Source organism: Diospyros lotus, chromosome 8 (genome assembly GCF_014633365.1).
Source record: "Diospyros lotus cultivar Yz01 chromosome 8, ASM1463336v1, whole genome shotgun sequence".
NCBI classification, from domain to species: domain Eukaryota; kingdom Viridiplantae; phylum Streptophyta; class Magnoliopsida; order Ericales; family Ebenaceae; genus Diospyros; species Diospyros lotus.
This window is the reverse complement of record NC_068345.1, coordinates 6,722,961-6,735,876: the sequence shown is the minus strand read 5'-3', so window position 1 is coordinate 6,735,876 and position 12,916 is coordinate 6,722,961. Positions and strand designations below refer to the sequence as shown.

Below are 12,916 nucleotides of genomic sequence, written 5' to 3'. Positions count from 1 at the left end.
CCAGTATTATTTGTGCGCAAGAAGGACGGGTCTATGCGACTTTGTATAGATTACCGACAGCTTAATCAGGTAACAATCAAGAACAAGTACCCCCTACCCCGTGTGGATGATTTACTAGATCAGTTGCGTGGTGCATCGATGTTTTCCAAGATAGATTTGCGGTCAGGTTATCATCAGGTGCGAGTCAGAGATGAGGATGTTGCGAAGACCGCATTTCGTACACGTTACGGCCATTATGAATTTGTGGTCATGCCGTTTGGGCTGACCAATGCACCTGCAGTATTTATGGATCTGATGAATAGGGTATTCAAGGAATATTTGGATTCTTTTGTCATAGTTTTCATTGACGACATCCTAATTTACTCACCGAGCCCTGAGACACACGAGGCGCATCTGAGCGTGGTTCTGCAGAAGCTCAGAGAGGAGCAGTTATATGCCAAGTTTTCGAAATGTGAGTTTTGGCAGACCCGAGTGGTATTCTTGGGACACGTGGTCTCAGGAGAGGGTATCTCAGTAGACCCAGAGAAGACTAGAGCCGTGATGGATTGGCCGAGACCGATGACAGTGACAGAGATTCGGAGTTTTCTTGGCCTTGCCGGATATTATCGACGATTCATAGAGGGTTTTGCACGGCTTGCATCTCCCCTGACGAAGCTGACAAGGAAGGGCACCAGATTTATTTGGGATGAGTCTTGCGAGAGATCATTCCAGGAGTTAAAGCGGCGTTTGACTTCGGCGCCAGTACTGACGATACCCAGGTGTGGTGAGTTATTTACTGTATATAGTGATGCCTCGTATGCAGGGTTGGGATGTGTTTTGATGCAGGACGGCCGAGTGAATGCTTATGCATCCAGACAGTTGAAGAGGCACGAAGAGAATTATCCCACACATGATCTGGAGTTGGCGGCTGTCGTGTTTGCCTTGAAGATTTGGAGGCATTATCTTTATGGTGAGAGAGTCCAGATATATACAGATCACAAGAGTCTCAAGTATTTATTTTCGCAAAAGGAACTCAATATGAGACAACGCCGTTGGTTAGAGCTGCTTAAAGATTATGATTGCGAGATCCTCTATCATCCAGGTAAAGCCAATGTAGTTGCAGATGCGTTGAGTCGTCGTGGAGCATCAGTTGCAGCTATGATGGTGCAGGAGTGGTTCTTACTGGAGCAGATGAGCGATCTTACTATTTCTGTGGCACCAGACAATCCTACACTTTATTGCGCTGCCATGAGTATCCATTCGGATCTGGAGGGTCAGATTCGCGATCGACAGCGACAGGATGTGGAGCTTGGCGAGATTATGGCTGATATGGAGAGATTTGGGTCATTGGGGTACAGTCAGAGGGACGATGGTTTGCTATTGTTTCGTGGACGGATCTGTGTGCCGAGTGACAGTGATATCAGGCAGAGGATCCTAGAGGAAGCTCATCGTTCTCCCTATACTATCCATCCTGGAGCGACGAAGATGTACCAGGGCTTACGACGTCAGTATTGGTGGAGCGGCATGAAGAGGAGCGTAGCAGAATTTGTATCGCGATGTTTAGTGTGCCAGCAGGTTAAGGCTGAGCACCAGAGGCCCGCAGGATTGTTACGACCTTTATCTGTGCCGGAGTGGAAGTGGGAACGCATAGCTATGGATTTTTGTCTCAGGATTGCCACGATCCAGCCGGGGGTATGATTCGATATGGGTGATTATCGATCGGTTGACTAAATCAGCGCACTTCTTACCTGTCAAGAAGACCTATCCTATTCATCGACTGGCCAAGCTATACATTGATGAGGTGGTGAGACTACATGGAGTCCCAGCTAGTATTGTGTCAGACAGGGATCCTCGGTTTACCTCACGATTTTGGGAGGCGTTGCAGAGTGCTATGGGGACCCAGCTGACTTTCAGTACAGCCTTCCATCCTCAGACTGACGGGCAGTCGGAGCGGACCATTCGGACTTTGGAAGATATGCTCCGCGCCTGTGTACTGGACTTTCATGGGAACTGGGATGACCATTTGTCGTTGGTGGAGTTTGCTTACAATAATAGCTTCCAGGCCAGCATTGGGATGGCACCATTTGAGGCATTATATGGGCGGCCGTGTAGGTCACCGCTTTGCTGGACCGAGACTGGGGAGCGAGCGTTACTTGGACCGGAGTTGGTGGAGCAGACGACAGAAAAGATCCAGTTGATTCGGGCTAGGATGAAGGCAGCTCAGGATCGTCAGAAGAGTTATGCTGATAGACGACGCCGAGATTTGGAGTTTGATGTGGGTGATCATGTTTTCCTTCGAGTTATGCCGATGAGGGGTGTTCGACGCTTCGGAGTATCTGGCAAGTTGAGTCCTCGCTATGTGGGACCGTTCGAGATATTGGAGCGAGTCGGATCGTTGGCATACCGGTTAGCTTTACCTCCTCAGTTAGCCCATGTACATGATGTCTTTCATGTTTCTATGCTCCGCAAGTACGTGGCAGATCCCGGGCATGTCATTGATTATCATCCGCTCGTGGTGCAAGAGGACGCGTCGTACATCGAGTTGCCTACCAGTATCGTGGATCGAAAAGAAAAAGTGCTCCGTAGTCGCACGATTCCCTATGTGAAGGTCCAGTGGCAGCGGCATACCCCAGAGGAGGCTACGTGGGAGCTAGAGGAGGATATGATACGACTTCATCCTCAGTTGTTTGCCTAGCCAGGTACGAATTTCGGGGACGAAATTCTTTTAAGGGGGAGAGGATTTGTAACGCCCCGTAAATGCCAATTTAATTTAATTTTGGGGTAATTTAAATTAAAGGAAATATTAAAATAATTTGTTGTGATTTAATAAAATTTACTTATGTGATTTTAAGGAAATAAGAAATTAAAATAATTAATTAATTTGTTTTAGGAATTTCTGGAATTATAGGAAAATTAAAAGAAATTCAATAATGGGATTTTCAGAAATTTCGGGAGTTAATGTAATTAATTAAGTGGGCGTTAGTGCAATTAATGGAAGTTTAGGGGTGCTGGCGTGAATCGCGGAAGAGGCCAAAAGTCACATTAAATATAACTTAAAACATATATAGGTTAGATGCGAGCGTGGGCGCGGGCGGTTCGCGCGCGAGGCGGCCAGGCAGCGGATGAGGGATCGAATCGCGGGGGCTGCGCGCGAGGAGGGGAAATTTTGGCTGATTTAATTCAGCCATAGGCGTCAAAACGACGTCGTTTCGTCAATGGCGGTGGCTCCCAGTGGCTGGCCCGCGCGCTGCCACGTGGCCGCGCCTCAGCCGCTCGTTTTTGGCCGATTTAAGCCCGATTTCGGGCGTTCTTTTTGCATGCGAACAGTAAGGAATTACAGAAAAGAGCAGCAGCGTGCGCGAGAGAAATTTCTGAGATTTTGGGGCTTCAAAAATTGGATTAAACTCCGTTTAATCCCTGATTTAATTATCCAGGTATGTAGAGCAGTTAGTAATTAATATTCTGTACGGTCAGAATTTCGTTTTGCGTCCAATTTTATTAATTTTGGCAAATAATTGGGATATTGCAGTTTGTATAATTTTTACTACTTTTGGACCCAACGAGCCTAAGGATATCTCTGATAAGGCAAGTTCTTCTTACCTATCTCGTCGTTTCTGTCGTTGGCGATTTATTGGGCCTCCCTTCGTTTGTTTCGGCCATTAATTAATTATGAAGTTTTTAAACGGTTAGTTTAAGATTTAATTTATTAAATGGATCTCGTGGGTTTTATTCGTTGGTTGCCTACGGGGGTTTGTGCCACCCCCCTGCCTGTTGGGAATGATGCCGTACTCACCCGGGACTAGGTTCTTAGCGGTTCGGGTATTAATTGGATTTTTGGTTATTTTCTGGCTGGAACGGTTGTGCAGTGGGGGCTAGGATCGGCGGTTCGGTGACGGAGTGACTGTCGTACGGACTACCTTAGGCCGCCGGCGAGTCTCTCCTACCCACTGACCGTTGACCGGTGCCAGGCACTGCTAACTTGCTTAGCCGTTATGTGATTATAGCATGCTTGCTTATATTTTATTCTCGTTGCATGGCTTGATGTGTACATGGGTACGGGCTCATGTTGGGATTAACATGATTTGGTTATGCTTGGTCACGGGCATTTTAGCTTGATTATGATGCATCCAGCACGGGCATATGCATCGTGTGTGGCTTACTATATGGGCGGAGCATGGCCTGATGCTTGGATGTATGGGCGCCTGGTATCACGTTGATGCTCACTACGCCATTGCATTTTATGTGCATTGCATGGCTACTGATAGTATTTAGTTCTCGGACGGGAGTACCGTTCCGAGGGAGCCTATGGCTCGGTTGTCGGGAGTACCGACGTGGATACGGGTGACGGGAGTACCGCCCCGGGACAGTGCGCACAGGTTTGTTGAGGATATTGTTGCCTTCCAGGGCAGCGGCAGGTTGGTATGGGACTTGGGTGCCAAGTGTCTTGTGTGGGCCCCAAGGACCGGAATGTGCTTTCACTATACTGCACTGTTGTGTTGTAGCGTCTCATGACTTGTGTGTACTTGTGGGGCTGTGTTTGGGATGGTCTCTTCTTTTATTTATAGCCTTTCATTTCTTATAAACTTGCTGAGTCTTGCGACTCACCTTGCTTTCCATCATTCCAGGTAAGGGTAAAGCAAAGGCCGAGGGCGAGGATCGTTCCATTTAGCAGCCGGCCGTGTTGGTAAGGTGTATAGTTAGCTGCCCCCGTCATCTCTGATGTTTTGCTAGAGTCGCTGTCTTTTATTTTTGACTGTGCCAGGTTGTCATTTGTACCTCCTATTGTTGGCACAGGGTCTGTATGTATTTTTATATACTTCATGACCGCTGTATCAGCGGGGTGCTTGTGGGCATGTATGTTTACCGTTTTGCTTCCGCTGTTAAATTTCTTATTTATGCATGCCAGGGCATTTCTGTCTTTTGTCTATTCCTCTTCCCTTCTGTGAGCGCACTCGTTCGGATAGACCGGGTGGTTAGGATATCCGGGCGGGGGTGCTTACAAACGTGATTGAAGAATTTAGTAAATTGAAGCAAGAAGGTACTGTAATGGAGTACCTTGCCCTTTTGAAGAACTAAGATCCCTTCACTACAAAAAAATTGATTTTTTGCGGCGATTTTAAAAATCGTTGCAAAACATGGTATTTTACGGCGATTTTTTTAAAATTTTGCGGCGATTTCATAAAACCGCCACAAAATTTAGTAAAACATTTAATTTTGTGGCGGTTTCCAAAAAACCGTGGCTAAATTTAAAAAATAATTAAAAAATTAAATTCAATTTTGCTGCGATTTTTGAGAAATCGCCTTTAAATTCAAAAAATTAAATAATTCATAATTAAAAATAAAATAATATTTGCGGCACTTTTCAAAAATCGCCACAAAATTCATTAAAAAATTAAATTTAGCGGCGATTTTCGAAAACAGTCGCTAAATTCAAAAAAAAAAAAATTCAAAATTAAAATTAAATTAACATTTGCTGTGATTTTCAAAAATCGTAGCAAAATTTAAAAAAAAATTAAATTTAGCGGCAGTTTTTCATTAAAAAAATTCAATATTAAAAATAAAAAATAAGATTTGTGGAAAATTCAAAAAAATAATTAAATTTAGCAGCGATTTTTGAAAAACTGCCACTAAATTCAAAAAATTAAATAATTCAAAATTAAAATTAAATAAAAATCTTAAATATTAAAATTCATTATTTTCATTAAAAAAATTAAATTTTGCTTAAGAAAATAATTAAAAATTAAAATAATAAAAATAAATTTAAAATTGCATTTAAATTAATAGAAAAATTCATTAAAAATCTAATTTAAAAAAATAAAAATAAATTTAACAAAATTTTAATATATAAAATGTTAATAATTTTTAAAAAATATATAAAATCTTCTTTTTTATTTTTAATCAATTAATTTATTTTTAATTTATTCTATTATTCTTTTAAAAAATAATCAATTAATAAATATTTTTAATATATATTAAAAAATATAAAATATAATTCTGAAAATTAGTTGTTACATTAGTATATAATATATATATGTCTTCATGTGTCAAAGGGTGTTTCGCGGATCAAGCGGTTCGCGTGCGTGCGTGTGTACTAAGGGTCCTGGGTTTGAAACTCGGGGACGGAGAAGGTGCTGGGATTTAATTTCCAGCATCGCCACGTGGCGGGCGCACAAATGGCCATGTGGCGCGCAAGGGTTGGGCGGGGGCATGGCGGGCGCGGGTTGGGTGGCTCGCACGGATAATTAAAAATTTTATTTTTTATTAATTTTTGCGACGGTTTTGAAACTGTCGCTAAAATTAAAAAAATAATTTTTTTATTAATTTTCGCCACGGTTTTGAAACCTCCGCTAAAATTAAAAATTTAATTTTTTTTAAAATTTTTTGCAGCAGTTTCAAAATCGCCGCTAAATATTATAGAAACTGCCGCTAAATCACTTATTTTGAGGCAGTTTTTAAAACCGCCGCAAAAAATATAATTAGCGGCGGTTATTCCAGTAGTTGCTGAAAATCGCCGCTAAACGCTCCGCGACGGCTGACTTAGCGGCGGTTTTGTTAAATTACTTAGTGGCGGCTTTTAACCGCTGCTAAATGCAAAAAAAATTACCGCTAAATGCTGATTTTTTTGTAGTGCTGGTATGTACTATCCAACTCGGGTTTACTGATCAGTATGTAGTATCAATTTTCATGAGTGGTTTAATGGAGGAGCTAGGGCCCATGATAAAGATAATGATTCCAACAATAGTGGGTCAGGCAGCAGAAAAGTCCAGGGGTCAAGAAATGACTCTGGATGCCATTTTCAAGAAATATAAAGTTCCTTATATTTCAAGTATACTGGCTGGATAGTATGAGGGAGGAAGTTCTAGACCTTTGATAACATGGCCTAATCAAGCAACGACCAAACCAACAGTAAACAATAGTGGAGGGAATGGCAGTTTGATGGAACAAAGGAGACAACTAGGGTTGTGCTTCAAATGTGGCAACAAATATGGGCCGAGTCATCAGTGTAAAAGACAATTAATGAAGATAAAAGGCATGAGCGATGAAGAAGAAAGGGAAGAAGAAGCAGAACAAGACGTGACAGAGGAAGAAGCATTGCAAGAGAATGAGGAAGAAGTGCAGAGAGAGGAAGGAGGAGAGATTTCCTTTCATGCATTAAAAGGCAGCCCAATGGGACAAATAATCAAAGTTAAGGGCTAGGTGGGAAAAAGGAAGCTAATGGTGTTGATTGATAGTGGAAGCACCCATAGCTTCCTTAGCAAATCAATTGATGCAGACCTAAAGTGGCCTTTGACAGTCACGACTCTTTGTCAGTTACTGTAACTAATGGCAGTCGAATGTTCTGTCACTACAAATGTGTGAGATTCATATGGATTATGCAAAGACAAGAATTTGTGGCAAATCTCAGAATTTTGGAATTAGGTGGGTGTGACATTGTTTTTGGCATGGACTCGATGAGGACAGTGAGTCCCCTTACATTTGACTTCAATAAATTGGAAGTCACGGTGGAAATTAAAGGGAAGAAGTTAACCCTAATAAGCACCCTAAAGCAAGGAGAATGCAAGCTCATTGATGGAAAAAGACTGTAGAAGATGATGGGGAAGAAATGGGGGCAAATTGCACAACTCTATTCCTTAAGAGCTGTAAAAGCGGAGAAGGAAAATCTGCCGCTGACCCCTGCTTCCTCTACCATTTTCACTTCCGATGGCTTCTATTTTCCTCCCAAAAACTCTTAACTTCTTCCTCTATTTATAGGCTCTACACTTGGCCATCACTCTTATAGCAAACTTGGCCACCACTCGTGCAACTTGGCCATGAAGCTTCGCGGAAACTGGCTCCGAATTAAGCTTCACGGAACCTGGTCACCATGCACACACGCACATATATATTTATGTATCTATATATTATATAATACATTATGATATAATGGAAAATACACATTAAACTCTAAATTTTATCCTTATTTTATTTAGATATTTCTTTAATTACAATTACACCCTCAAACATTAACTTAATTTATATTACGATACTTAAAATTCAAAATTAATAAGTTTAAGTTACTCGATGATTACATTTTTACTCCAATGTTCTCACAGAGCTATTGTTTCATCCCAAAATCTCCTCAGGATTGATCCTTACATAAAATCGGTGCTCTCTTAAGGTTCCATTGACTTTTCGGAGGTCCCTTATAATCATTCGATTTTCTATGCTATATTTTAGTTATACCAAAAATTGTCTATTTTCTAACTGCTTTCAGTGTCATAAATCACGTCTCAAGACACTTGTCAGTCTCATATCATTTTTTTTAGATATCTAAGTTCCAGGGTATTCCCTACAGTTAATTCTATCACTGATGTTGATTTTTCACACGAGAAAGGGTCTCTCATCAAGGCAATTAGGTACCACAGGAGAGAGTCTGACGATTGCTTCGAGTTTGTGTCATGACAAGGGAGTTGTTATGTAGCCTTTTGTTGGTTTCCCACAGACGACGTCAATATTGTTGTTGCACGGTTACAATAATAAATTTTTAGATAGGAAACTACTGATGAATGACTCATGTGAGACGTATCCGAGCGATGGATGACTCACTTGGGGGATGAATGACTCATTCGGGCAATGGATAACTTGCTGAAAAGAAAATTGGTTAAGGGTACGGATGCGAATCCCCGCACGAACCCTCCGATACTTAAGTCAGACCTAGAAAAAAGTGAAATGCTAGAAGGAAAAATGTAAGTATGAGAATGAGAGATTGCATATCGAATGAGGGGAAGAAATCCCCTAGTGATGAGAGGGGCAGCCATGTGTCAAGTGGTCTGATCTTCTCAACAAGAATCTCAAAAAGGCTTTGACCGAGTCTCGTGAGGGTAGTTTTGATCGATTCTTTAGAGGTGTTGGCACAAGAGCACAGAGCACACAGATGCGATCGTTGTACCCTAAGTGACCTTCACTCGGGGTGTGTGCAAGCGAAAACTATGTACTAAAAAAACATCATCCTTTTTTTACTAGAAAATTGTGTACTAAAAAAACAATCATCCTCATCTTATTTGAAAAAAAAAAAAGAAAATCTTTTACTAAAAAATGTTGTCTTTTTTTCATTAATGCAAGAACAAGCGAATAGAGTGAGCCATGGTCTTCGGACGATGACAAGTCATCTTAGTGATAATTGATCGTGTGGCCTCTTATGTTCCATTGGATATATATCTTATTAATGTTAAATGTCAAGAAGTTGACTATAATCAAACACAGAATTATATGCATCAAATGTAAGCATCTTGGCTATAATCAAAATATGGATCAAATGTAAGTTATTTATAATAACTAAAAGGCTTGATTATTCTAAATGTGGTATAGTAGTTGATGATAATGATGGTTGTTATTGAAATGACACAATAACAGCCTTAAACTAAATTCTTGAGTTTTTGTATTGTCTTAATTTGTTTTTCAGAGTTTTGTGGGTTGGTCAAATCCAAAACATTCTTTCATTCAACAACATCAATACATATTGGGGTTCATTTTTTCTGTTCACTAAATCTCTATAATCGAGAGGATATTATAACCCATTAACCTGTCTTTCCCTCGTATTATAAAGATTTCCTATGTTATTTAAAACAAAGTAAATTATCTATTTTACTCTTATAATTTTTCTCCTTTCTTTAATTATAAAAATAAAAAATAGAAATCATCAACTATGGCAATTGACCACTATTGATGGTTGGGATTAGACATAACGAACCCTATACCCTAGAAATATGGTTCATTGCCAACCCAAGAAATCTCCTCAAGTTTGTGATGAATCCCAAAATCTAAGGTTCATTGTAGACTTAAATATGATTGGAAGAGAGAAAGCAAAGAGAAAGAAAATGCATGCCCATTATTACCATCACCATTATTGAGAGAGTGAGAGAGATTGATTTGGATATAAGGGTAATTTTAATTTTAATTTTAATATATTTAATTATCATCGTTGTTGAATGATGAGAATATCTACTTGCACGTGTTTTAAATTTTAACAAAAATCTCTATAATTTCTCTAATTTGATGAGAGATCCTTATAATTGTGACAAGCCTCAAAGGTGGATAATATATCTTACCAAAAAATTATGTGGCTTACTTCATATGTGTACTTGGGAGAACAAGAATAGTTTAGGTTGATCATAATAGTAAAAATATAACTGCATGTCACATGCCAAATTTAATGCAATTTTTTTCTTTGTGAATGCAGTGATATAAGTAGATAGGATGGTTGTCCTATTAGTATACCCAAATGCCAAAACTATGAATGCTGACCAGCTCAACTGCACCTAACATATGTTCCAGTTCTCCAAAACATAATTTCACAGAAAACTAGAAAGTTTGTTTAAATAAAAATAAAAAAATTTAAAAAGTGATTCTTAAAAATTAAATTAAATTAAAAAAAAAACTAGGGAAAGATAATGTTGAGAGAGAGAGAGAGAGAGAGATCACAAACAATTGTTTTGAAAGTAAAACATTCAAATTCAATATACTTTATTCCTTTTCATCCCCTCTATGAATCAACATGCTTCATTTTATAGATTTTATGCAATTGTAAGTCCTTATCCAAAGCATAAGATCACACCTAAGAAAAGGGTTTTAGAACTTATTTTTGTGAGTAAAGCTAATCTAATAACAACATGATAACAATAACAATGTTAAGTCTTAATCCCAATAAGTGGGATCGGCTACAAATACTCTAGCTAGCCAGCCATTCATCTCTAAACTTACTCTACTACCAATTGGAAGGGAATAAAAGTGTCCTCTAAAGAACTTCGAGATCACCTTGAATTAATTCATTTAAGTAATATAGATATCGCACCTCAAGTGCTGAATCATACTCTTGTGGGTGTGCTTTTCTTCTACAAACAATTGAACTAGAATCATAAACCTTCAATCTCTCATGCCTCAAGGTGCTGAATCATCATTTGCAAAATGAATTAGGTCAGACCGTTCTTGGGGGACCCAAGAGACTACTGTCTCGAAGACTCTCCAAGATAGCACTCATTGGGAAAATTTTTAAGAGTTTGGAGAATTTTCAGGCACCCCACAACATCAGCAGATTGACCGTCGCTTGGATCTCCTCATTTTGTGTCCATCACCGCTTCTTACCATGACCATCTCCGCCTCCTATAGCTTTCATCGCAACTTCCTTCTGTCGCCCATCTCCTTCTCCGTCACCTTGACTGTTACCTCTTCTCGTTGTCGTTCACCCTTCATTATATATATATATAACACATAATATATATAAACTTTAACATTATACATATATATATATTTAACGTATATTTATTTTAATGTCTATTGTATTAATATATTTTTTTAATAATTGTATATAATTTATTAATATTTAATGGTAAATTTTTTTAGTTAGACATCAATTTATAATTTATTTTTATTAAAAATTAATATTCTTATACATTTTATTTGTATTATTCAATGACATGTTCATTTTAGTCTTTTTGTAAGTTTTAGTAGCTTATCAGGCTTTTCAAATCAAACACATAATTATATGAATGACAATTTAAAACATATTTATCTAAACGTGTTATTAATTTAAATATTATCTAACTTTTAAACTTTATACAACTTATGAGTAGAATTAGAAAGGAAAGCTAGAAAAAAAAAGGGTATGCCAAACAACCTCTTATTCCCACTAAAAGAAACTCTTAGGGTCGGCTACATAAACTTCCTAGTTACTCCGGCAGTGGGATATCAGCCAAGTCGTGCCTGTATGGAACAAGCTCGGGCTCCGGCAGCGCCTCCATGGCACCGTTGCGCCCTGTCTCTAGCTGCGCTTGAGCATCATGAACTATATTTGTCGGATCAACGAAAGTCACCACTGTGTCTTTGCGGAACATCAAATATATGAGTGCAACAATATAAACGGCCATCATCGGGAACACAATGATTCCGATCAACATAGTAGCAAATTTGGGCAAAGTGCTATGAATGATCCAGCCAACAAAGCTTGTGCTTAGAAAATAGATGTTTATGCCAATGATTCCAAGCCCCAGAATCCATGAGATGACTATAATCTGCGTTCCGTAATGTTCAATGGGTTAGATCTTCTCACAAAAAACTCTAGAATTATGAGTTATTTTTGCAGTTTTTATTCCATTATACAGAGTTAATTATATTAATTTTAGTTCTCTAATCATTTTTATGATTTAATATTCCTATAAATAAAATCAAAATTAAATGTATAGATTCCTACAATTCTACTTTACCTACTCTTATCCAAAGGCTTTTATTTGTCTTTCTTTTAAATGACAAAATTATCTTAATATATTGTGACTTAAATATTTTTTTTTTATTTTTTTATTTAGACATTAAATGAGAGAGAGAAGCTTACATATATTGAATTCTTGTGGGGTCCCATCTTGGTGGTGCCGCTGCTGAATTTGAGCAGAGGGATGAGGGCAAATGGAAGCTGAAAGGACAGTATCATCTATATATATATAAAGAAAAGAGATGGATGATTAGTTGATCGATGTGTATATATATATATATATTATACATTATAAATAAAAACTAAATATATAAAGAACTTAGTAAGTGGCATACTGATGCGATAATGATGAGGCGGCCGGCTCCGGCGGGTCCACCGATGATTGAGACAATGAGGCTGGGTGCGATGGCAATGCACCTTGTCATTAGGTTACTCACCCATTTCTTCATCTTTAGATCCAAGAAACCCTAAATAGACATGGCTATATAAGACTCCATATATAAGTGGCTTAAATATATAGAATTGGATCTCAAAGTTAAAATAATTGGATCGGGTTGAATTAATTCTATTTTGTGGATTTTCAAGTTTCAATATTTCAATTTTTACTCTTAATAAAAATTATGTTCAATGTTTTAGTCTATTGAACTTACAGCATTTGAGTTCGGTTAATTCCCACCCTCTTTAAAATTTACGATT

The 12,916-nt window shown here is 38.6% G+C and overlaps 1 protein-coding gene across 2 annotated transcripts in view; it reads right to left on the bottom strand.

Annotated features, from left to right (window-relative positions):
- Window positions 1-12,916, bottom strand: part of LOC127807520 (metal transporter Nramp5-like) — a 45,903-nt gene that overhangs the window by 28,190 nt on the left and 4,797 nt on the right. The window contains exons 11-13 of one of the 2 annotated variants that reach the window (XM_052345426.1): window positions 12,556-12,687; window positions 12,344-12,439; window positions 11,628-12,026 (exon numbers count right to left, since the gene is read on the bottom strand). The exons of the other annotated variant lie outside the window; for it this stretch is intronic. Of the exons in view, the coding sequence (XP_052201386.1) occupies window positions 11,685-12,026; window positions 12,344-12,439; window positions 12,556-12,687 (570 nt within the window). The 3' untranslated portion in view covers window positions 11,628-11,684. Of the gene's footprint in view, window positions 1-11,627; window positions 12,027-12,343; window positions 12,440-12,555; window positions 12,688-12,916 lie in introns of those variants that run through there. 2 annotated transcript variants of the gene reach the window in all.